Source organism: Pseudophryne corroboree, chromosome 10 (assembly GCF_028390025.1).
Source record: "Pseudophryne corroboree isolate aPseCor3 chromosome 10, aPseCor3.hap2, whole genome shotgun sequence".
Classification (NCBI taxonomy): Eukaryota; Metazoa; Chordata; class Amphibia; order Anura; family Myobatrachidae; genus Pseudophryne; species Pseudophryne corroboree.
In genome coordinates this window covers 77,916,224-77,942,238 of record NC_086453.1, presented here as the reverse complement: position 1 = coordinate 77,942,238, position 26,015 = coordinate 77,916,224, and the positions used below count along the sequence as shown (strand labels likewise).

Below are 26,015 nucleotides of genomic sequence, written 5' to 3'. Positions count from 1 at the left end.
GAAGCTGCTTGTGCATCCTAGCCACATAGCAATGCAAATTAGATGCATTTTCATTAAAAAATTTGCCCGATGTTAGCACTGAGGCAATATTTATGAGGACACATCTGTATCCAAGCAGAGGTCACAGTGTTAGTGGAAGTGTGAGTGCTGTGTGCATGTGAGTGGGTTGGTTGTGCAGTAGTGTTCAGAATAGGTGTAAGAAGCATTATGTGTGTCATGTAAAAATGCATTAATAATGTGCAACATATGTATAAGGGGCACTATGTGTGTCATTATGTGTTTAAGGGCATTAATAATGTGTGGCATACTGTATGTGTAACAGGGTACTACTGTATGTGTCATTATGTGTATAGGGGCACTAATAATGTCCAGCAAATGTGTAGGGGGCACTATGTGTGTGACATTATGTGTATTAGGGCATTAATAATGTGCGGCATATGTGTAAGGGACATTATGTGTAAAAGGGCATTAATAAAGGTTGTCATAATGTGTAAGCACATTATGTTTAGAAGGACATTAATAATGTGTCTCATATGTGTAAGGGGCATTACTGTGTGGAATTATGTGTTTAAGGTGCTCTTCTATGTGGTGTTGCGTATAGAAAGGGCACTAACTACTGTGTCGTCTAATGTGAATAAAGAGCAATAGGGTGTAGTGTAATGTGAATAAGGAGCAATTCAGCGTGATGTAATGTGAATAAGGGGCTCTACTGTGAGGAGTAACGTTTATAAGGTAAAGTGATACTACTGTGGGATGTAATATGAATTATGGAAACTATCGCATGATCAAATGTGAATAAAGTGCAGTACTGTGTGGCGTATTTGGAATTGGGGTTACTATTGTGTGGCCATGCCCCTTGCCAGCAAAAACACACCCCTTTTTGGGCTGTGCGCCAAATGTGCGAACTGTTCCTATTTAAAATATAGGGGGTACAAACACCAAAATAAGGACTGCTATGGCTGAGGGGTGATGGTTCTGGGAAAGAAGTGCAAGGTCAGAGGCAGAACCAGCAATGGTGCTAGGGGGCACCAGCCAAAATCTTGCCTAGGGCATCATATTGGTTAGGGCCGGCTCTGCCTGTAAAGGTGAATCCCTTTGTTCTGATACCATTTAAACTAGTGTTATTTGCTGGTGTGGTGCAGGGAGACTATGTGTACATTGTGCACTATTTGGATTAAATATGTAATGTGTGTTTATGGCTTTTCCATGCGATTACAAACACTACCGTAATTACTCATACCACGCGCTAATACGCAGGACCGCGGGAGCGACCATACGCAAATTGCGAATATGCGCACGCACGGCAGAACAAGCACGCGCACGGAGGCCATCTGTGTGTAGTTTGTACGTGATGTGTGTACTGCAATATTTTTCGACTTCGACACCAGTTTGTCTGAATGACAGGTTTTGTCCATTTTCCAGTGTTTGGTAACAAATGATCAATTGTCATTTGCTCTCACCGATTACCAGATTTTCATTCCAAGTAATTCCGATTACCAGATTTTAATTCCACTATAATTATATAGTGTATGCCCAACCTAAGTATCTACGCTTACCAAAATCGGTTGCACAGTCATTGAGTCCATTGGTTGGTGGCAATGTTGGTCAGGTACTGTATGTATCCCCTCATAAGATAGGTTGATATGTAGACTGAATTTTGCAACAGCAACACGTCGTTGTTAAATGGAGTATTTTTCTATTAATATAAAAAAAGAAAAGAAAAAAAAAGAAAGGAAATTGTCAATTAACAGGCGCCACTATAGCCCTCCCTTGTTTTCCACTCTCCCACTGACTGTCTCATGTCAGTGAATACATGCGTGACGTCAGTCACGCTGTAGTATATTTTAAAACAGTCCTTTAAGTAGAAGAAGCAGCATGGCACTGGAGAATGTGGCACTGATGAACTACAATGAGTTCACATAATTAGCAGGGACCAATAGAAAGAAAATATTTTTCCTTAACTGAAATCAGCTTTATTTAAATAATAATAATAATAATAATAATAATAATAATAATAATAATAATACAATTTTATATAAGCTATATACAATATACTGCTGCTCCAGTTAAAGAATTTATGTTATATACAATGGTTATATTACCAAATCCTCATAGAGAGGGGAAAAGAAAAAAGAAGCTAATTACAATTTGGGTGCACACAACCCAACTGATGAAACGTTAAAATATAACTTTTATTTAGGTTTATTAATCCCCTGTACAGGGCCGGTTTAGCCCTTGTGGCGCCTCGGTCGAAAATAGGGGCGTGGCTTCATAAAGGGGCATGGTCAGTTATGCCCCCTGTAGAGTTGTGCCCCCGTTTGTGCCCCCAGTAGAGTTGTTTCCCAGTGTGTGCCCCCTAGTTTGTGCCGCTCACAAAAAAATAAATAAAAAATAACTTAATTAATACTCACATTTCTGATTCCCGACCGCTGCTGACCTCCGTCTCCGGCCGCAGGTGCCGCTCCTCTGATCTATGGGAGAGACGTCATGACGTCTGTCCCATAGCACAGCATAGACACTAGAGGTCAATTATGACCCCTAGCGTCTATGTGCCGGTCCCACAATGCCGTGCGGTGCGCGATGACGTCATTGCACACCGCACAGCAGTCACAGCACAGCACCAGGGGGCACCACCAGTAGCGGATCTTGCCACGGCGGCGGTGCCCCGGGCAAAAATCCCGTGTGCCCAAAGCAAGATCCGCTACTGTCCCTGTATTAATATAAAATATTGCCCAAATATGGTATAAGTGTAACTCTGTATGTATTGTTTTTTAATTACTGGATTATACCGGGTGTCGGGATACTGGCGTGGGGAGGCATTCAATTTGCCGGCTGTTGGGATTCTGGCTGTCATGAGACCGATGCCGGAATCCCGACATCCAGTGAAATACCAGCGGTCGGAATGCCAACCACCGGCCAAAATTCCCACTCTGCATTAGCCTCATTGGTGTATTTATAATGGTTGCAGTGTACAGTGATGTACAGTGCACATGGGCCCCTGGGCTCAGAGGGTCCCACACCCTGCACCCATATAATTATACTTACCTCTCCGGGGTTCCCCATCAGCCAGCGCTGAAAACAGAAATCACTTTGAAAATAGCACAGTGGCCATTTTCTCAGAGATTTGGCTTCGCCCCCTGACAATGATGGCACAAAGGAGGCGGGACCACAGGTGCCGGGATCAATGACATCACAAAGGGAGCGGGCCACTGGCATCTGTGAGTGCAACATTGTCTGGAGTGTCCCCAGTATACTCCATGGTGCTGCAGAGACTGCAGGGTGGTTGCCTTGAGCATCTAAAAGACGCTCCAGCCAGAGCTGCAGCTGTGATCCGGGCTGTGAGGTGCCATTATAGGCACCCTGCTAGCCAAATACAGGGACCGTGGGGATGCGATGATGCCACCCACAGAGCCCTACACTCTGTGTGGTGGCGCTGTCCGCAAACCCTAGTTATGGCCATAACACAGACGCCATGTTGCCAGAGACCTTCGGATGCACAGTAGACTCTGGCACAAATCCAGAGTCACTACTGTGCTTACAGAAAGGAGGGAGTATGCTCGGAGCCTGCACACGAGCCCCCTCCTCTCTTAAACCACCCCTTATTAGCCCCCATTGTGTGTAACACATGATACAAGATTAGCGAAGCAACAACTGAGGCCAATTGCTTTCTTGCTATCTTGTTTTTTTTCTTCTGATGCATTATCTCAGTGTATTAATAATGTGATAGTGGATATTGGAAAGTTCTTTTTCATTTGTCACTTTTCTGTGTTTAAAGAATAACTTTGAAAAAGTGGCTTAGAAATGCTTATCTCTGCAGAACTGCAAACTGCTATAATAACTACCTGGCCTCTGCTACTGCTAACATAAGCATTCTCCACCCTTACTGTACATCTCATTCTAATAATTTTGTTGTGCAACATGAACCTGTGGGGCTGATTCTGACTTAGATGCTGCTGCGGCCATGTTAGCGTATTTTGCCTTAGTAACATCTGTGCCTTTATGCTAATGATATGCTAATGAGCCCCTCCTTTGGTGTACAGTCATCTCTCTGACTGTGCAAGGGCTAGGATGTCTGCATTGAGCATCTTTAGACGCAACCATTGAAAGTCAGAACTTGCACCAGGTCCTTGTAAGGTGCAGGCCTCTAATAAAAGACATGGATAGACTGGGGCCATGCAGCTGCCCTGCCATCACTGTGCATGCACACCCGACAAGGGGGGCATGGCATGGCTGACAGTGGCCTACCATGAGTCAGGGGGGACTGCCCTTGTGGCATGCCCTGTACACCAGCTGCAGGTTTGGAAGGAGGGTGGGCGCCTAGCAGAAAGTCAGGAGACTGCACTGCTCATCCAGCCCCACTATCTGTATGGCTGGACCAACCCATTCGGACATCGCCCCTTCTGGCATTTTCCGGAAGTGTCAAATGGCCAGTCCGGCCCTGATATAAGGGAATAAGAATCCTAAAACCACTCCTGTGACACACTGCAACACTCCCATAAAATGTCTATCAGATGGACGATGTTCCTGAATAGTCATTTCCCAGTAACCGCCCAGGAACTCAACACTTCTTAGAGTCTGTGAGGCTCAATTGCTCTTGTACACAGACACCTTGGGGGCGTGCGCTGTGCGGCTTTTTAGGGAATTAGACGCTTGCAAACATCATCAAATTACATTACATGAACATCAGCATTGCATCTGACTCAAAATCAGCCTCTTTATGTGGTTATATAGCATCAAAAATATATTGCTAAAAGTAGTATACAATCAACTCCTTCTTGACAGTCATGTAATTTGAAATATCCTTATTTATGGGACATGTTACCTGGGTAATGTTATCCTGCAGAATAATGTGTTTGCTATAAGCAGGTATCACCTGACTTTGGGCCTAGTTCAGCTTCTAACGTTGAAGTGCGGAAATCAATAATCAGCGATTTCTGCACTTCTGCAAATATGCGCATGCACGCAAGCAATCGCAGTCTAAGGGGGGCATTGAAGGGGGGGCATTGCTGCATTTTGGGTGTCGACATGGCATTGGTGGGGCATGGTCTGGACTACGGAGCTGTGTCCGAATGGTTTGCGGGATGGGCCCCGGCGACTGTGTGATGTCACACGCAGCCAATGCAACCCAAAAGCCGGTGGCTGCGATTGCCCAGCAACTGCCTTCTCTGCTAGGCTGCAAAGGCAGGGGGCTACCCTAAAGATGCGCATGCATCATAGTTTAGCTATGCGCTTGCATATTAGCAGGGGGGGGGGGGGGGAGAAGGACCCGGCATGCAGGGTGGCCTTGCCCTGTGCTGGCACCTACCCACATGCTAGTGAAAGGAGTTGTGGTTTTTCGCAAGACTACAACTCATGCTGATCGTGCCCTTTGTCCTGAGATATGCTTGTCCGTTGCACATGTGATTACTCTGCTGCTGTCTCTTCCAGGTCTCCTCAGTCTGTGGATGGATCTGACAAGTGGATTGATCAATATTCAGCTGATGCCTCACTATCCAGTGATCAGTGAATCTGTCACCCTGAGTGTTACTGGGGTCACTGGGAAGATTCTGTCTATTGCTTGGTATAAAGGAATAAACACAACTCCTGAGTATCATATCCTCACATATCTTCCTGCTAATCCTTCCCCACTACTTCCTGGACCTCTATACGTCTCTCAGATCAGGCCTTTCCCTGATGGCTCATTATTGATCTCAGATCTTAACATAGCAGATACTGGTAATTACACAGTGAAGATGCAGACAGAGAGCACAGCAGAACAAGCCACTGTGATCCTGACTGTCTATGGTGAGTAACATGATATCACTGCCCCAGGCAGCCGTGTGATGGGGATCAGTACGAGATCGTTGGTATCCTGACCGCCGGGATCCCAATAGGCGGTAAATTGACTGCCTCCCGTATGATGAATAATGTGTGCGTCCTGTGTCTCTTCTCCTCTGTGTGTGGCTGGGTTAAGTGGTAGCTCCAGCTCTGATCTGTTACTCAGTATCCCAGTGGACAGTTTTTAAAACATGGAGATTACTAAAGTCAAACATGGGTGTAAAACCATACAAAACTTGCCCAAAAATGCATATAGGATTAAATACACCATTGAACCAGCTCGCAAGACAGTACTTTCCATGCAAAAGAATACATCACTCAAATTTACTAATAATCACCAATAAAGGGGTCACCCCTCTGGTGAACACCCTAGGCCAGGGTTGAAGCCCTGTGCTAACCCCTGCACCTCTGGGCGGTGGGTGTGAGCTTGATAGCTTTGAATGTGTAAATGTTTAGAGTTCAGAGAGAGTTCAGAGTTCAATGTTAGGATTCACCTCTTATATGGTTGGCAGGTGAATTGTAAGACAGGGTTAAATGCTGGAGTAATCAGGGGCGTAGGGAGGGCGGTTCCGGTGGAGCTCGAGCTCCAGGCACCCAAGAGAGTACAGGGCGCTGCAGCTCGGCTCCGCCGGAATCTCCGCCTGGCCGCACGCTGCTCACAGCCGCAGCTGTCAGCCACTGACAGCTGAGAGCCTGAGCTGCGTCAGCTCTCTACCTCCCTCCCTCCTCCCCTCTGCGCTCTGTGACTTGCGTGTGATGTCATGACCTCACACGCATGGGCGGAGACGCGGCCAGACTCAGAGGGACTGCGGAGACAGTCGGGAAGCAGGAGCGGGGCAGGTGAGTATTGTTTTTTTTTTGTTTGATTTTCTTTAGTGTTTGTAAGCGGCGCTACCAGGGGGCACAATTACTCTGGGCACAGTTACAGGGGGCACAAGTACTGAGGGCACAGCTACAGGGGCACAACTACTGGGGGCAAATCTACAGGCGGCACAACTACTCCTGGCACAGCTACAGGGGGTACATCTACTGGGGGCACAACTACTCTGGGCACAACTACTGATGGCAAATATACAGGGGGCACATCTACTGGGGGCACAACTACTCTGGGCACAACTACTGGTGGCAAATATACAGGGGGCACAGCTACTGAGTCCATAACTACAGGGGGCATAACTGTGGCCATGCCCCTTCCCTATGAAGCCATGCTCCTATTTTTTGCTGTGCGCCTTCGCCGCGCACTATGTTTGACCTATGGGTGTGTGTGTAGGGGGGAGGGCACCAAAGGAAACTTTCACCCTGGATGCCACAAAATCTAGAACCGGCCCTGGTGACCACGCCCCCAATTCAGTACAGGGGAGGGGGGTGCCGAAACATACCTTGCTCCAGGCACCATGACACCTTGCTACACCTCTGGGAGTAATTACTGCAGGTAAGACAATCTAGCAAGGGAGTAGTTAACCAAATAATCACTGGATACTGAGTGTCCTGGTTCTGGAACAGAGTTGCTGGGGACAATCAGAATTATGATATGCAGCATATCTATGAATGTTTAGCTGTACCAAAGACGTAATGAGAATTCAATAATGCTGCACAGAACTTATGGGCCCTACACACTGGGCGATAAAACTGAAAGATAATGTAGAGGCAGCAACGATGAACGATGCGCGGCCCCGTGCTCGTTCATCGCTTGTGCATGCAGGCCAATATGGACGATCTCGTCCATATTAGCCTGCACTGCTATGGAGCCAGGTGACGGGGGGAGTGAAGAAATTTCACTCCCCACGTCACTGTCCCCACACCGCCGGTTCGCACGTTGGCCGTATCCGCCGCCGGGAAGCTCGGCGGGGGATCGCAAGTGTGTAGGGCCCATAAAGGGTCTATTTACTAAACCTTGGATGGAGATAAGGTACCAGCCAATCGGCTCCTAACTGCCATGCCACAGGCTGTGTTTGAAAAATTACAGTTTGGAGCCAATTGGCTGGTACTTTATCTCCAGCGAGGCTTAGTAAATAGACCCCTAAAACACAGGTGACTGCAGCTGGGGAAAGTGCCCAGATCTGAATTGGAAAATAGATGCAGCACAAAAGTAAAGACAATATCCCCTGCTCTGAATAATGACCCTCCACAGAGCATAGTTTAAGTCCACAGTAACCAAATAAATGCAGTGTTCTCAGCAGAAAAGGGAGTACTTGAAAAATCCACAAGGCATAGGTAAGGTTCGCAATACTTAACTAAAGTAGTCCTGGAAACATGATTAGGCAAAGACAGGAGGGCACTGACCGGCAATCCAGACTTTCAGTGTGAACTAGAGCTTGGATTCAGAGAACTAGGCAATCCAGGTAGTTCTTGGCAGAAAATAATTATAACCATATAACCGGTGTGGGAGATCTACACTAGCTGGTTTGTAACAGCCACACTAACCAATACAAAAAGCCAGGCTGGGAGTGTTAACTCTAATTACAAACCATGTGCACCTGCAGAGCTGCTTGTACACAGAGAGTCTAAGGAACAGAACACAGGAAGACACAGATGGATCAGCTGACACCAGGAGCAATCTGAACTAGAGATGAGCGGGTTTAGTTTGTCGAGATCCGAACCCCCCCGAACTTCACCTATTTTACACGGTTCCGAGGCAGCCTCGGATCTTCCCGCCTTGCTCGGTTAACCCGAGCGTGGCTGTACTTCATCATCCCACTGTCGGATTCTCGCGAGATTCGTATTCTATATAAAGAGCCGTGCGTCGCCGCCATTTTCACTTGTGCATTGGAGATTGAATGGAGAGGACGTGGCTACATTCTCTGCCTTAAAAGCTCCATATCTGTGCTCAGTGTGCTACAAATATCTGTGCTCAGTGTGCTGCAAATATCTATGTTCTCTGCCTGAAAAGCTCCATATCTGTGCTCAGTGTGCTGCAAATATCTGTGCTCAGTGTGCTGCATTTTGGTGACCAACAGTATATAGTTGTACAGTACAGTAGGTCATTGCTGTATCTTGCAGCTCCGTGTCACTGCAAGTATCCATTCCATATATGTGCTGCATTTTTGTGAGCAGTATATATAGTATTACAGACAGTGCAGCATTTTGGTGACCCAACAGTATATAGTTGTGTACAGTAGGCCATTGCTGTATCTTGCAGCTCTGTGTCACTGCAAGTATCCATTTCATATCTGTGCTGCATTTTTGTGAGCAGTATATATAGTATTACAGTGCAGCATTTTGGTGACCCAACAGTATATAGTTGTGTACAGTAGGCCATTGCTGTATCTTCACTTGCAGCTCTGTGTCACTGCAAGTATCCATTCCATATCTGTGCTGCATTTTTGTGAGCAGTATATATAGTAGTACAGTGCAGCAGTTTGGGGACCAACAGTATATAGTTGTACAGTACAGTAGGCCATTGCTGTATCTTGCAGCTCCGTGTCACTTCAAGTATCCATATCTGTGCTGCATTGTTGTGAGCAGTATATAGTATTACAGTGCAGCATTGTGGTGACCGGTATACTACAGTACAATAGTCCAGTGCTGTTCTCGCTGCTCAGTGTCAGTTCTCTGTAGTATCATCAGTGCTCAGTAAAATCAGTACTCAGTATAATCAGTGATTGATCAGTATAATCAGTTCTCAGTATAATCAGTGCGCTGTTAGACGTGCGCCCGTTTTCCGCCATTAGTGCATTGGGATTTAGACACTTGATGAAGTTATTGTGTCCCCGGTACAAAATCCAATCTAGATTCCACTTCATTAGGCAGGCGATAGCGAGATTTTACCAATTAATATCAGTGATTTATAATTAATTATTAATTACAGTGATCTTGCCAAATGATTCCAGTGATTTTGTCATTTTCTTCCAGTGATTTGGACCAATAATACCATTGATTAGAACGAATAATTCCTGTGATTTTGTCATTTCTCTTACGTCCTAGAGGATGCTGGGGACTCCGTAAGGACCATGGGGTATAGACGGGCTCCGCAGGAGACATGGGCACTATAAAGAACTTTAGAATGGGTGTGCACTGGCTCCTCCCTCTATGCCCCTCCTCCAGACCTTAGTTAGATCCTGTGCCCAGAGGAGATTGGGTGCACTACAGGGGAGCTCTCCTGAGTTTCTCTGATAAAGAATTTTGTTAGGTTTTTTATTTTCAGGGAGCACTGCTGGCAACAGGCTCCCTGCATCGTGGGACTGAGGAGAGAGAAGCAGACCTACTTAAGTGATAGGCTCTGCTTTTTAGGCTACTGGACACCATTAGCTCCAGAGGGAGTTAGAACGCAGGTCTCCCCTTGCTGTTCGTCCCGGAGCCGCGACACCGTCCTCCTCGCAGAGCCGGAAGATAGAAGCCGGGTGAGTATAAGAAGAAAAGAAGACTTCAAGGCGGCAGAAGACTTCAGATCTTCACTGAGGTACGCGCGCAGCGGTAACGCTGCGCGCCATTGCTCCCACACACACACACACACACACACACACACACACTAGCGGGCACAGATGGGTGCAGGGCGCAGGGGGGGCGCCCTGGGCAGCAATAAACACTCTATATCTGGCATAGATACTGCGGAGGCAGTATTTCTTTCAATCCCCCGCCAGTTTGAGATATTTTGAGCGGGACTGAAGCCAGCCGCTGGTGGAGCTTGGTCTCTCAGCACTAACCAGCGCCATTTTCTCCCCTGCTGAACACGGTGACACAGGGCTGAAAAGAGGAGGGGGGGCACTTGTAAGGCGCAGTGAGTGTATTACACGTAATTTAATATAAAAGCGCTATTATCTGGGACATTATTTTCCAGTGTCAGTTGGCGCTGGGTGTGTGCTGGCATACTCTCTCTCTGTCTCTCCAAAAGGCCTTATCGGGGAACTGCCTCCTTATAACTATATCCCTGTGTGTGTGGGGGTGTCGGTACGAGTGTGTCGGCATGTCTGATGCGGAAGGCTCAGCTAAGGAGGAGGTGGAGCAGATGATTGTGGTGGCGCCGTCGGCAACGCCGACTCATGATTGGATGGACATGTGGAATGTTTTTTATGCAAATGTGACCTTATTACATAAGAGATTGGATAAAGCAGAGTCCAGGGAAAGAGCAGGGAGTCAATCCACGGCTTCGGCTAGGTCACCGGGCCCTTCTGGGTCTCAAAAACGTCCCCTATCCCAGATAGCAGACACTGATACCGACACGGACTCTGACTCCAGTGTCGACTACGATGAAGCGAGGTTGCACCCGAGGGTGGCAAAAAGTATTCATTATATGATTATTGCAATAAAAGAGGTTTTGCATATCACAGATGACCCCTCGGTCACTGACACGAGGGTGCGCATGTATAAGGAAAAGAAACCTGAGGTAACCTTTCCCCCATCCCATGAGCTTAACGAGTTATTTGAAAAGGCTTGGGAAACTCCTGATAAAAAACTGCAGATTCCCAAGAGGATTCTTATGGCATATCCTTTCCCTGCACGGGACAGGGTACGTTGGGAATCCTCACCCAGGGTGGACAAGGCTTTAACACGCCTGTCCAAGAAAGTGGCGCTACCGTCTCCGGACACGGCAGCCCTCAAAGATCCTGCTGATTGCAGGCAGGAAACTACTTTAAAGTCTATTTATGTGCATACAGGTGTTTGCTCAGACCGGCAATAGCATCGGCATGGGTGTGTAGTGCAGTTGCAGCTTGGACACCTTCTAGAGGGTCGCAGGTTCGGCATTCTGGACTGGGTTCTGGTGACCACGGACGCGAGCCTCCGAGGATGGGGAGCAGTCACACAAGGAAGAAATTTTCAGGGGCTATGGTCAAGCCAGGAGGCTTGTCTACACATCAACATACTGGAATTGAGGGCCATATACAATGGCCTATGACAAGCGGAGGATCTTCTTCGCGACCTACCGGTTCTGATTCAATCAGTCAACGTCACAGCCATGGCTCATGTAAACCGCCAAGGCGGGACAAGGAGCAGAGTGACAATGGTGGAAGCCACCAGGACTCTTGGCTGGGCGGAAAATCACGTAAGAGCTCTGTCAGCGGTCTTCATTCCGGGAGTGGACAACTGGGAAGCAGAATTCCTCAGCAGACACGATCTCCATCCAGGAGAGTGGGGACTTCATCAAGAAGTTTTTACAGAGATAACAAGTCTTCGGGGAATTCCTCACATAGACATGATGGCATCACGCCTCAACAAGAAGCTTCGGAGGTATTGTGCCTGGTCAAGGGACCCTCAGGCAGTAGCGGTGGATGCCCTGGTGACACCTTGGGTTTTCAGTCGGTCTATGTGTTCCCCCCTCTTCCTCTCATCTCAAAAATATTGAGAATCATAAGACAAAAAAAGGGTGAAAACAAAACTCATTGTTCCAGATTGGCCTCGAAGGGCCTGGTATTCAGATCTTCAGGAGATGCTCACAGAAGATCCATGGCCTCTTCCTCTCAGGGAGGACCTGTTACAACAGGGGCCCTACTTATTCCAAGACTTACCGCGGTTACGTATGACGGCATGGCGGTTGAACGCCGAATCCTAGCTGGGAAAGGTATTCCGGAGGAAGTCATCCCTACTCTGATAAAGGCTAGGAAGGAGGTGACGGCAAAACATTATCACCGTATCTGGAGGAAGTATGTTTCTTGGTGTGAAGCCAAGAATGCTCCTACGGAAGATTTCCATCTGGGCCGTTTTCTCCACTTTCTACAGACAGGAGTGGATATGGGCCTAAAATTAGGCTCCATTAAGGTACAGATTTCGGCCCTATTTTCTTTCAGAAGGAATTGGCTTCTCTCCCAGAAGTCCAGACTTTTGTAAAGGGAGTACTGCACATCCAGCCTCCTTTTGTGCCCCCAGTGGCACCTTGGGACCTTAACGTGGTGTTACAGTTCCTGAAGCCTCACTGGTTTGAACCTCTTCAAATGGTTGAATTGAAATTTCTCACTTGGAAGGTGGTCATGTTGTTGGCCTTGGCATCTGCAAGGCGGGTGTCCGAATTGGCGGCCTTGTCTCACAAGAGCCCCTATTTGACCTTCCATGTGGATAGAGCAGAGTTGAGGACTCGTCCTCAATTTTTGCCTAAGGTCGTTTCTTCATTTCATATGAACCAACCTATTGTGGTGCCTGTGGCTACGAGTGATTTGGAGGATTCCAAGTCCCTGGATGTAGTCAGGGCCTTAAAAATCTATGTAGACAGGATGGCTCGAGTTAGGAAAACAGAAGCACTGTTTGTCCTGTATGCAGCCAACAAAGTTGGCGCTCCTGCTTCGAAGCAGACTATTGCTCGCTGGATCAGTAACACGATTCAGCAGGCTTATTCTACGGCAGGATTGCCGTTAACAAATTCGGTAAAGGCCCATTCCACTAGGAAGGTGGCCTCTTCTTGTGCGGCTGCCCGAGGCGTCTCGGCTTTACAGCTTTGAAGCAGCTACCTGGTCAGGTTCAAACACTTTTGCAAAGTTCTATAAGTTTGATACCCTGGCTGATGAGGACCTTGCATTTGCTCAGTCGGTGCTGCAGAGTCGTCCGCACTCTCCCACCCGGTCTGGAGCTTTGGTATAAACCCCATGGTCCTTACGGAGTCCCCAGCATCCTCTAGGACGTAAGAGAAAATAAGATTTTAAACCTACTGGTAAATCTTTTTCTCCTAGTCCGTAGAGGATGCTGGGCGCCCGTCCCAGTGCGGACAAAATCTGCAAGGCTTGTATATAGTTGTTGCTTACATAAGGGTTATGTTACAGTTGAGATCAGTCTTTAGCTGATGCTGTGTTTTGTTCATACTGTTAACTGGTTGCGTATATTCCAGGTTATACGGTGTGGATGGTGTGGGCTGGTATGAATCTTGCCCTTAGATTAACAAAATCCTTTCCTCGTATTGTCCATCTCCTCTGGGCACAGTTTCTCTAACTGAGGTCTGGAGGAGGGGCATAGAGGGAGGAGCCAGTGCACACCCATTCTAAAGTTCTTTATAGTGCCCATGTCTCCTGCGGAGCCCGTCTATAACCCATGGTCCTTACGGAGTCCCCAGCATCCTCTACGGACTAGGAGAAAAAGATTTACCGGTAGGTTTAAAATCTTATTTTTCTTCCAGTGATTTGGACCAATAATAGGATTTTAATACCTACCGGTAAATCCTTTTTCTCTTAGTCCGTTGAGGATGCTGGGGACACCATAAGAACCATGGGGTATAGACGGGATCCGCAGGAGACATGGGCACTTTAAGACTTTGAAAGGGGTGTGAACTGGCTCCTCCCTCTATGCCCCTCCTCCAGACTCCAGTTATAGGAACTGTGCCCAGGGAGACGGACATTTCGCGGAAAAGGATTTATTGTTAACTAAGGTGAGACACATACCAGCTCACACCTCAAACTCGCCGTACGACATGGCATTTAACAGAACTCCAGTCAACGGCATGAACAACGTCAGCAACAGGCTGACTATAACATAACACAACCCGTGTGTAAATATAACTAATAACTGCAGATAGAGTCCGCACTGGGACAGGCGCCCAGCATCCTCTACGGACTAAGAGAAAAGGATTTACCGGTAGGTATTAAAATCCTATTTTCTCATACATTCCAGAGGATGCTGGGGACACCATAAGAACCATGGGGTTTATACCAAAGCTCTAGAACGGGCGGGAGAGTGCGGATGACTCTGCAGCACCGATTGACCAAACACGAGGTCCTCATCAGCCAGGCCATCAAACTTGTAAAATTTCGCAAAAGTGTTTGAACCCGACCAAGTAGCTGCTCGACAGATTTGTAATGCCGAGACCCCCCGGGCAGCCGCCCAGGATGAGCCCACCTTCCTGGTAGAGTGGGCCTTCACTGATTTTGGTAACGGCAATCCAGCCGTAGAATGAGCATGCTGAATCGTATTACAGATCCAGTGCGCAATAGTCTGCAAATCTTATTGGCAACATACAGGACAAACAGAGCTTCCGTTTTCCTAAGTTGAGCCGTTCTGGTGACATAAATCTTTAAGGCCCTGACAACATCAAGAGATTTTGACTCCACGAAGGCGTCAGTAGCCACCGGTACCACAATAGGCTGGTTCATGTGGAACGATGAAACCACCTTCGGCAGAAATTGTTGATGAGTCCTCAACTCCTCTCTATCTTCATGGAAGATTAAATAAGGACTCTTGTGAGACAAAGCCGCTAACTCAGACACCCGCCTTGCGGATGCTAAGGCTAATAGCATGACCACTTTTCAAGTGAGAAATTTCAACTCTACCTTCTGTAAAGGTTCAAACCAATGTGATTGAAGGAAATGCAACACCACATTAAGATCCCATGGTGCCACTGGGGGCACAAATGGATGTTGTGTGTGCAAAACTCCTTTCACGAAAGTCTGAACTTCTGGAAGGGAGGCCAATTGTTTTTGAAAGAAAACCGATAAGGCCGAAATTTGTACTTTTTTATCGAGCCTAACTTTAGGCCCGCATCCACACCTGCTTGCAGGAAATGGAGAAAACGCCTTAGCTGAAATTCTTCCATAGGAGCCTTCTTGGATTCACACCAAGACACATATTTTCTCCAAATACGGTGATAATGTTTGGACGTTACTCCTTTTCTACCCTGAAGAAGTGTGGGAATGACTTCACTGGGAATACCCTTTCGGGCTAGGATCCGGCGTTCAACCGCCAAGCCGTCAAACGTAGCCGTGGTAAGTCGTGATACACGCACGGTCCCTGCTGTAACAGATCCTCTTGTAGAGGAAGAGGCCAGGGATCTCTTATGAGTAATTCCTGAAGATCTGGATACCAAGCCCTCCTTGGCCAGTCCAGAACAATGAGGATTGGCTGAACCTTTGTTCTTCTTATTATCTTTACCACCTTTGGAATGAGTGGAAGCGGAGGGAACACGTACACCGACTGAAACACCCATGGTATCACCAGCGCGTCCACTGCTATTGCTTGAGGGTCCCTTGACCTGGAACAATATCTCTGAAGTTTCTTGTTGAGGCGAGACGCCATCATGTCTATTTGAGGAATTCCCCAAAGACTTGTCACTTCTGTGAAGACCTCTTGATGAAGACCCCACTCTCCTGGATGGAGATCGTGTCTGCTGAGGAAGTTTGCTTCCCAGTTGTCGACTCCTGGAATGAAGATCGCTGACAGAGCACTTGTATGTCTTTCCGCCCAGCGGAGAACTTTTTCGGTCTCTGCCATTGCCGCCCTGCTCTTTGTTCCGCCCTGGCGGTTTATGTGCTCTACTGCTGTTATATTGTCCGACTGTATTAGGATGGGCAGGTTGCGAAGAAGACATTCCGCTTGAAGAAGGCCATTGTAAATGGCCCTTAACTCCAGGACGTTTATGTGTAGACAAACTTCCTGGCTTGACCATTTTCCCTGGAAGGTTTCCCCCTGTGTGACTGCTCCCCAACCTCTGAGACTCGCATCCGTGGTTACTAGGATCCAGTCCTGGATCCCGAACCTGCGTCCCTCTTGGAGGTAAGAGCTGTGCAGCCACCACAGGAGTGAGATTCTGGTCTTTGAGGACAGGATTACTTTCCGGTGCATGTGCAGATGGGATCCGGACCACTTGTCCAATAGGTCCCACTGAAACACTCTGGCATGGAATCTGCCAAACTGAATGGCCTCGTAGGACGCCACCATCTCCCCAGCAATCGAGTGCATTGATGAATTGATACTCTCGCTGGTTTCAAAATTTGTTTGACCAAACTCTGAATTTCCAGAGCCTTCTCTTCTGGAAGAAAAACTCTCTGTAATTCCGTGTCCAGAATCATTCCCAAAAACAACAGCCGCTTTGTCGGATTCAACTGTGACTTCGGCAAGTTTAGGAGCCAACCATGTTGTTGCAGAACTGTCAGGGAGAGTGCAATGTCCTGTTCCAGCTTGTCTTTGGATCTCACCGTGTATCAGGAGATCGTCCAGGTAAGGGATAATTGTGACTCCTTGCTTGCGAAGGAGAACCATCATTTCCGCCATTACCTTGGTGAAAATCCTCGGAGCCGTGTACAGACCAAACTGCAACGTCTGAAATTGGTAATGACAATCCTGAATAGCAAACCTCAGGTAAGCCTGATGCGGAGGATATATGGGGACGTGTAAGTAGGCATCCTTTATGTCGACCGACACCATGAAATCCCTTTCCTCCAGACTGGAGATCACTGCTCGGAGAGATTCCATGTTGAATTTGAATTTTCTTAGGTAAAGATTGAGGGACTTTAGGTTCAGAATTGGTCTGACCGAGCCGTCCGGTTTCGGGACCACAAACAGGCTTGAATAAAAGCCTTCTCCCTGTTGTGACGGGGGAACCCTGAAAATGACTTGATTCAGACACAACTTTTGTATTGCATTGCATACTACCTCCCTGTTCGGAAGCGAAGCTGGTAAGGCTGATTTGAAAAAACGTTGAGGGGGAACATCTTGAAACTCCAGTTTGTACCCGTGGGACACTATTTCTAAAATCCATGGGTCTAGGGCCGAACGAGCCCAGAATTGACTAAAGAGGAGCCCCAGCATCATGCGGTGGATTTGGCAGAAGCCGAAGAGGACTTCTGCTCCTGGGAACCTGCCACGGCCTGAGATCTTTTACCTTTTCCTCTTCCTCTGTTGGCAAGGAAGGAAAAACCTTGGCCTTTTTTGTATTTATTTGGCCGAAAGGACTACATCTGAAAGTGGTGAGCTTTCTTTTGTTGTGGAGGAACATAAGGCAAAAATGACGACTTACCCGTGGTAGCCGTAGATACCAAATCAGCGAGACCATCACCAAACAAGACACTACCTTTATATGGAAGAGACTCCATAGCTTTCTTAGAGTCAACATCAGCATTCCATTGATGAATCCACAATGCCCTTCTAGCTGAGACTGCCATGGCATTGGCTTTTGATCCCAAAATGCCAATATCTCTCGCCACTTCCTTTAGGTAGGCTGCAGCGTCCTTGATATAACCCAGCGTTAAAAGGATGCTATCCCTATCTAGGATTTCTATATCAGATGACAAGTTATCTGCCCACTTTTCGATAGCACTACTCACCCACGCAGATGCAATGGTTGGTCTGAGCAGTGTACCTGTAGTGACGTAAATGGATTTTAACGTATTTTCCTGTCTACGATCCGCCGTGTCAGGAGACGGTAAAGCCACCTTTTTAGACAATCGTGATAGAGCCTTGTCCACAATGGGGGGTGACTCCCACTTTTCTCTATCCCCAGAGGGGAACGGATACGCCACCTGAATCCTTTTGGGAATCAGAAACTTTTTGTCAGGATTTTCCCACATTTTTTCAAAAAGAGTATTCAGTTAATGAGAGGGAGCAAACGTTACCTCAGGTTTCTATCCCTTATACATACAGACCCTGGTATCAGGAACAGCCGGGACCTCAGTGATATGAACTGTAACACGTCTTTTATCGCCACAATCATGTACTGAATGTTCTTCGCCAATTTTGGGTCTAATCTGGTATCACTATAGTCGACACTGGAGTCAGTGTCCGTGTCGGTATCTGTGTCTGCCAACTGAGCAAACAAACGTTTATGTGCCCCCGAGGGGGTCTGGACCTGTGATAACACATCCTCCACAGATTTCTTCCATGCCTGGTTCTGCGATTCAGATTTATCTAATCTCTTATTAATAAAAGCCACATTAGCATTCAAGGCATTCAACACATTTACCCAATCAGGAGTCGGCGGTGCCGACAGGGTCACTCCCACAGCCGTTTCTGTCCCTAACACAGTCTCCTCCTGGGAAGAGCACTCAGCCTCAGACATGCCGACACACCTGTACTGACACCCACAGACACACTGGGCAAATAGAGGACAGACCCACAGTAAAGCCTGTCAGAGAAACACAGAGGGAGTTTGCCAGCTCACAACCCAGCGCTCAATCCCGGTTCTGAAACTTTAACATAAAGCCTCAGACCTGTAGCGCTTGTATAATAACTTATATTTGCACCAAATGAACTGAGCCCAACACCCCCCCCCCCCCCCCCCCCCCGGGCACCCTGTTACTTGTAAAGCAGTGTTGAGGAAGTACCAGCATCTCTGAAGCTCTGTGAACAGAAAATGGCGCTGATGAGAGCTGTGAGGGCTAAGTCCCGCCCCCTTAATGGCGCTCTTCAGCCCCACTATTTTTTAAGATACACATGCTGGCGTGGGTTAGAATCCAGTGCCTATGCACTTATAATCCACTTTGCTAGCCTTAAATTATGAGGTTTATGCTGCCCAGGGCGCCCCCCGCGCCCTGCACCCTGTAGTGCCGCTGTGTGTGGGAGCATGGCGCGCAGCGCGATCGCTGTGTGGTACCTCTGAAGCCGTCACTGAAGTCTTCTATTTTCTTCTACTCACCTGTCTTCTGACTTCTGGCTCTGCAATTTGGGTGACGGCGGGCTCTGGGAATGAACCCCTAGGCGTACCTAGTGTTCCAAACCCTCAGGAGCTAATGGTGTCCTGTAGCCAAGAAGCAGAGCCTTTAAACTCATTAGAAGTAGGTCTGACTTCTTTCCCCTAAGTCCCACGATGCAGGGAGACTGTTGCCAGCAGATCTCCCTGAAAATAAAAAAACTAACATAAAGTATTTTCAGAGAAACTCAGTAGAGCTCCTCTAAGTGCATCCAGTCTGCCTGGGCACAATTCTAAAACTTGAGTCTGGAGGAGGGGAATAGAGGGAGGAGCCAGTTCACACCCCTTTCAAAGTCTTAAAGTGCCCATGTCTTCTGCGGATCCCGTCAATACCCCATGGTTCTTATTAGAGATGAGCGGATTCGGTTCCTCGAGATCCGAACCCCCGCGAACTTCACCTATTTTACACGGTTCCGAGGCAGCCTCGGATCTTCCCGCCTTGCTCGGTTAACCCGAGCGCACCCGAACGTCATCATCCCGTGGTCGGATTCTCGCGAGATTCGGATTCTATATAAGGAGCCGCGCGTCGCCGCCATTTTCACTCGTGCATTGGAGATGATAGTGAGAGGACGTGGCTGCGTTCTCTCAGTTTCTGTGTTCAGTGTGCAGCAAATATCTGTGCTCAGTGTGCTGCAAATATCTGTGCTCAGTGTGCTGAAAATATCTACGTTCTCTGCCTGAAAAACGCTCCATATCTGTGCTGCATTGTAGTATATAGTAGGAGGACAGTGCAGAATTTTGCTGACCACCAGTGTATATATATATAGCAGTACAGTACAGTAGTCCATTGCTCTACCTCTGTGTCGTCAAGTATACTATCCATCCATACCTGTGCTGCATTTTATTTGTGCGCAGTATATAGTAGGAGGACAGTGCAGAATTTTGCTGAACCTCCAGTATATATATAGCAGTATGGTACAGTAGTCCATTGCTCTACCTCTGTGTCGTCAAGTATACTATCCATCCATACCTGTGCTGCATTTTAGTTGTGCGCAGTATATAGTAGGAGGACAGTGCAGAATTTTGCTGACCACTAGTATATATATATAGCAGTACAGTACAGTAGTCCATTGCTCTACCTATGTGTCGTCAAGTATACTATCCATATGTGTGCTGCATGTGCTGTTTGGGGACTATTTTTTTAAGTGCCATCCTGTTTCAGACTGCAGTGCCACTCCTAGATGGGCCAGGTGTTTGTGTCGGCCACTTGGGTCGCTTAGCTTAGCCATCCAGCGACCTTGGTGCACCTCTTTTTTTCTTTGCATCATGTGCTGTTTGGGGACTATTTTTTAAATCTGCCATCCTGTCTGACACTGCAGTGCCACTCCTAGATGGGCCAGGTGTTTGTGTCGGCCACTTGGGTCGCTTAGCTTAGTCATACAGCGACCTTGGTGCAAATTTTAGGACTAAAAATAATATTGTGAGGTGTGAGGTGTTCAGAATAGACTGGAAATGAGTGGAAATTATGGTTATTGAGGTTAATAATACTATGGGATCAAAATGACCCCAAAATTATATGATTTAAGCTGTTTTTGAGGGTTTTTTGTAAAAAAAACACCCGAATCAAAAACACACCTGAATCCGACAAAAAAATTTCAGGGAGGTTTTGCCAAAACGCGTCCGAATCCAAAACCAAAACACAAAACACAAAAAATTTCTGGTGCACATCACTAGTTCTTATGGTGTCCCCAGCATCCTCTAGGACGTATTAGAAAATACCATTTTTTCTTTGCATCATGTGCTGTTTGGGGACTATTTTTTAAATCTGCCATCCTGTCTGACACTGCAGTGCCACTCCTAGATGGGACAGGTGTTTGTGTCGGCCACTTGGGTCACTTAGTACCTTAGCCATCCAGCGACCTTTCTGCACCTCTTTTTTTCTTAGCATCATGTGCAGTTTGGGGACTATTTTTTAAATCTGCCATCCTGTCTGACACTGCAGTGCCACTCCTAGATGGGCCAGGTGTTTGTGTCGGCCACTTGGGTCGCTTAGCTTAGCCATCCAGCGACCTTGGTGCACCTCTTTTTTCTTTGCATCATGTGCTGTTTGGGGACTATTTTTTAAATCTGCCATCCTGTCTGACACTGCAGTGCCACTCCTAGATGGGCCAGGTGTTTGTGTCGGCCACTTGGGTCGCTTAGCTTAGCCATCCAGCGACCTTGGTGCACCTCTTTTTTTTCTTAGCATCATGTGCTGTTTGGGGACTATTTTTTAAATCTGCCATCCTGTCTGACACTGCAGTGCCATTCCTAGATGGGCCATGTTTTTGTGTCAGCCACTTGGGTCGCTTAGCTTAGTCATCCAGCAACCTTGGTGCACCTCTTTTTTTTTTAGCATCATGTGCTGTTTGGGGACTATTTTTTAAATCTGCAATCCTGTCTGACACTGCAGTGCCACTCCTAGATGGGCCAGTTGTTTGTGTCGGCCACTTGGGTCACTTAGCTTAGCCATCCAGCGACCTTGGTGCACCTCTTTTTTTCTTTGCATCATGTGCTGTTTGGGGACTATTTTTTAAATCTGCCATCCTGTCTGACACTGCAGTGCCACTCCTAGATGGGCCAGGTGTTTGTGTCGGCCACTTGGGTCGCTTAGCTTAGCCATCCAGCGACCTTGGTGCACCTCTTTTTTCTTAGCATCATGTGCTGTTTGGGGACTATTTTTTAAATCTGCCATCCTGTCTGACACTGCAGTGCCACTCCTAGATGGGCCAGGTGTTTGTGTCGGCCACTTGGGTCGCTTAGCTTAGTCATACAGCGACCTTGGTGCAAATTTTAGGACTAAAAATAATATTGTGAGGTGTTCAGAATAGACTGGAAATGAGTGGAAATTATGGTTATTGAGGTTAATAATACTATGGGATCAAAATGACCCCAAAATTATATGATTTAAGCTGTTTTTGAGGGTTTTTTGTAAAAAAACACCCGAATCCAAAACATACCTGAATCCGACAAAAAATTTTCAGGGAGGTTTTGCCAAAACGCGTCCGAATCCAAAACCAAAACACAAAACCCAAAAAATTTCTGGTGCATATCACTAGTTCTTATGGTGTCCCCAGCATCCTCTAGGACGTATTAGAAAATACCATTGATTAGAACGAATTATTCCTGTGATATTGAGGTGTTTGTGTCGCTTAGCTTAGCCATCCAGCGACCACAGTGTACCTCTTTTTCTCTTTTCTTTGCATCATGTGCTGTTTGGGGACTATTTTTTTAAGTGCCATCCTGTCTGACACTTCCGTATATGTCCAGTGGTACTGCCATTTGATATAATTCCCAACATTACTGCCATATAATTCCAGTGATTTTGTCATTTTCTTCCAGTGATTTGGACCAATAATACCATTGATTAGAACGAATAATTCCTGTGATTTTGTCATTTTCTTCCAGTGGTTTGGACCAATAATACCACTGATTAGAACGAATAATTCCTGTGATTTTGTCATTTTCTTCCAGTGATTTGGACCAATAATACCACTGATTAGAACGAATAATTCCTGTGATTTTGTCATTTTCTTCCATTGATTTGGACCAATAATACCATTGATTAGAACGAATAATTCCTGTGATATTGAGGTGTTTGTGTCGCTTAGCTTAGCCGTTCAGCGACCACAGTGCACCTCTTTTTCTCTTTTCTTTGCATCATGTGCTGTTTGGGGCCAATTTTTTTAAGTGCCATCCTGTCTGACACTGCAGTGCCACTCCTAGATGGGCCAGGTGTTTGTGTCGCCCTCTTGGGTCGCTTAGCTTAGTCATACAGCGACCTTGGTGCAAATTTTAGGACTAAAAATAGTATTGTGAGGTGTGAGGTGTTCAGAATAGACTGGAAATTAGTGGAAATTATGGTTATTGAGGTTAATAATACTATAGGATCAAAATTACCCCCAAATTCTATGATTTAAGCTGTTTTTGAGGGCTTTTTTTAAAAAAACACCCAAATCCAAAACACACCCGAATCCGACAAAAAAATTTAAGGGAGGTTTTGCCAAAACGCGTCCGAATCCAAAACACAGCCGCGGAACCGAATCCGAAACCAAAACACAAAACCCGAAAAATTTCCGGTGCACAAATCTAATCTGAACAGAATCATAACAGTACCTCCCCCCCCCCCCTACATACACACACACACACACACACACACACACACACACACACACACACACACACACACACACACACACACACACACACACACCTTCGGGGTGGACTCCAGACACCCAAACAGGACTAAGGGGAACAAAAAAAAGTCTTTGAAATAAATCACTTGGAAAAAACAGACTGAAGATTTCCGATGATGCTTCTTCTTACGGGACCGTTTAGGTTTTACCACTGGAAGCATAAAGACATTGTCATAACTTACACGTGACTCCAGTAACAGAGCTTCTTCAGCTACTGCGTCATAATCCGAATTGGAGTCAATGTCATAAGGCAAAATCACAGCTTTCTGAGCAGATGATGGGTGCCAATGACAAGAATTTTCAGTAGACCACTTGTATGGAGATAAAAATTACATAAAGCCAGAAGTTATGTACTTGATTTGTTGTTTTGGAGAAGATTTAGAAAGGCTGCAGTTTTTGTGAGATGGAGAGTTATTAGTGCGCTGGTTCCTCAAAGGTGTTCCAATTTCAGTAAAAGGTGGTTCTTTGGCAGAAAAGGCAGGACTCCCAGAGCACTCAGTAACATCTATTTCAGGACCACTAAATCTTTTAATAACAGCATTACTGAAGGCTTCCAAGTCTTGAAGAACAGGATTGTTGGAAGAAATTAGTGGTTTGAACCATTCCAGAGCCTTCCCCTTGAAGGCCATGCACAATGATATAATTTTCTCAGCATCAGAGGAAAGGCATGGACACAATTCCTGAGCATGAAGCAATAGATCTCGAAATTGCTCCAACCTCCCATTAAAGGTAATAGGGTCTGGGTCTTGGTCAGGATCAACAGATTGAGGGTCTTTAGCTGGACCAACAGATTGGACTTTCTTGTAAAGGCTTGTCTTTTTTAAGTGCTGCTTGGATTTCTAAGTGTGAGTTGTAAACAGCAAAAAGGTGAACTCTGATTAATCTCTGTCTATCCATATAGGGATAGTAATATTGTGAGAGAAAGTTAATCTGAATCTGATTGTTTGTATCTATACTGTTTCTTTTTTGTTTTAATATATCTGTACTGGGTTTTTTTTTGGAGGGAAAAAAAAAGTGTGAGGTGAAAAGCCAGAGGGGTTAACTCAGGTGTGAGTAATCAGGAGGAGGAGGGGCTGATTAACGCAGCTGGCTGAGCCTATATAAGCAGTGATTAGACTCTTTGGAGCTTGCTCTGTGTAAAGGCTTGTCTTTTTTAAGTGCTGCTTGGAATTCTAAGTGTGAGTTGTAAACAGCAAAAAGGTGAGTTAGAATACAGAAAAAGGTGAGTTTTATAATACACAATCAGGAACACACATTTGCAGTACCATTAAACTTCTGGTGAGGCTGCAAGGGGCTGACCTTGTGAGTGAGTGAGAGGGTCTCTTACTTGGAGTAGCAGAGGAGCTGTGATTGTGCGTGTGTGAGGGGCATTTTTTTTTTTAATTAGCAGGAGGTGGAACAACTGCAACTGCTAAGTGGAGTATAGGTGCCGCAGGAGAGAGTACTACGGCTGCATAAAAGTGAAGGACCAAGAACCGCACAAAGATAGATAAGTATAAGCCAGCTTAATTATTGTATAAGTGAGATTGCTTGTCTTCTACTTTTTATTTTTTCTGCTTTTTCTTTGAGAGTAACAGGGAGTTAGACCTTACAAACAATATGGGAGGGGCTGTGATTGGGGACCTCACTCAGTGCATGTCGTGCAAGATGTATGCACACCTGGAGCTACTGGCCCAGTGTGATTACATCTGCACGAGGTGTGTGCGAACTGTTGCCCTGGAAGCCCAGGTAACTGATCTAAAGCAAACCGTTACGCGACTGAGGGAGATTCACAATCTCGAGCGTAGTTTAGACAGAACGGTGGAGGAGTTGCGGGAGGGGTCACTGGTAGAAGAGGATGATGATCAGGTAGCCAGTTGGGTCACAGTTAGAAGGAAGAAAAAGAGGGGGAGGCTCGACATCTCCGAACTATCAAACCCGAACAAATTTGCCCAATTGGACGAGGAATCGGAGGAGGATAGTGAAGAAATGGCGGTGCCGGAGGAGACTGCTCCCTCTAGCATCCAGAGGTGCGGTCCCTCTGGCGCGGTAGGGATAAAACAAAGAGAGGTACCTAGTCAGATGGTGGTGGTAGGGGATTCTATCATCAGGAAAGCAGATAGGGCAATCTGCTACCGGGACCGTGATCGCCGTACAGTCTGTTGTCTCCCGGGTGCTCGGGTACGGCACATCGCGGACCCGGTAGATAGATTGTTGGGAGGGGCTGGGAAAGACCCGGCGGTCTTGGTGCACGTTGGCACCAATGACAAAGTTAGCGGAAGGTGGGATGTCCTTAAGAAAGACTATAGGGACTTAGGAAAGAAACTGAAGGCAAGGACATCTAAGGTAATATTCTCTGAATTATTACCCGTGCCACGCGCTAGTCCAGGGAGGCAGAGGGAGATTAGGGAGGTAAATGTGTGGCTTAGGGATTGGTGCAGGAAAGAGGGGTTTGTGTTCCTGGAACACTGGGCGGACTTCTCAGTCAGGCGCCATCTCTTTTGTCGTGACGGATTGCACCTGACTGAGGAGGGGGCAGCGGTGCTGGGGGGAAGGATGGTTAGAAGGTTGGAGGAGATTTTAAACTAGGAGCCTGGGGGGAGGGTTTAGCTAGAAACTACGGGTTATGCAGTGAGAATAGTGGGGATGGCGGTAGTAAACGAAATGGGGGAGAAGTTGGGGGAAGGGTAAGAGCAGGCGGTAAGGTTACTAACATGGGTACTAAAAGAGAT

The 26,015-nt window shown here is 46.7% G+C and overlaps 1 protein-coding gene across 1 annotated transcript in view; it reads left to right on the top strand.

Annotated features, from left to right (window-relative positions):
• Positions 1-26,015, top strand: part of LOC134965206 (carcinoembryonic antigen-related cell adhesion molecule 21-like) — a 270,497-nt gene that overhangs the window by 187,794 nt on the left and 56,688 nt on the right. Inside the window, exon 7 of the mRNA XM_063941715.1 lies at positions 5,428-5,784. Within this exon, the coding sequence (XP_063797785.1) occupies positions 5,428-5,784 (357 nt within the window). The remainder of the gene's footprint in view (positions 1-5,427; positions 5,785-26,015) is intronic.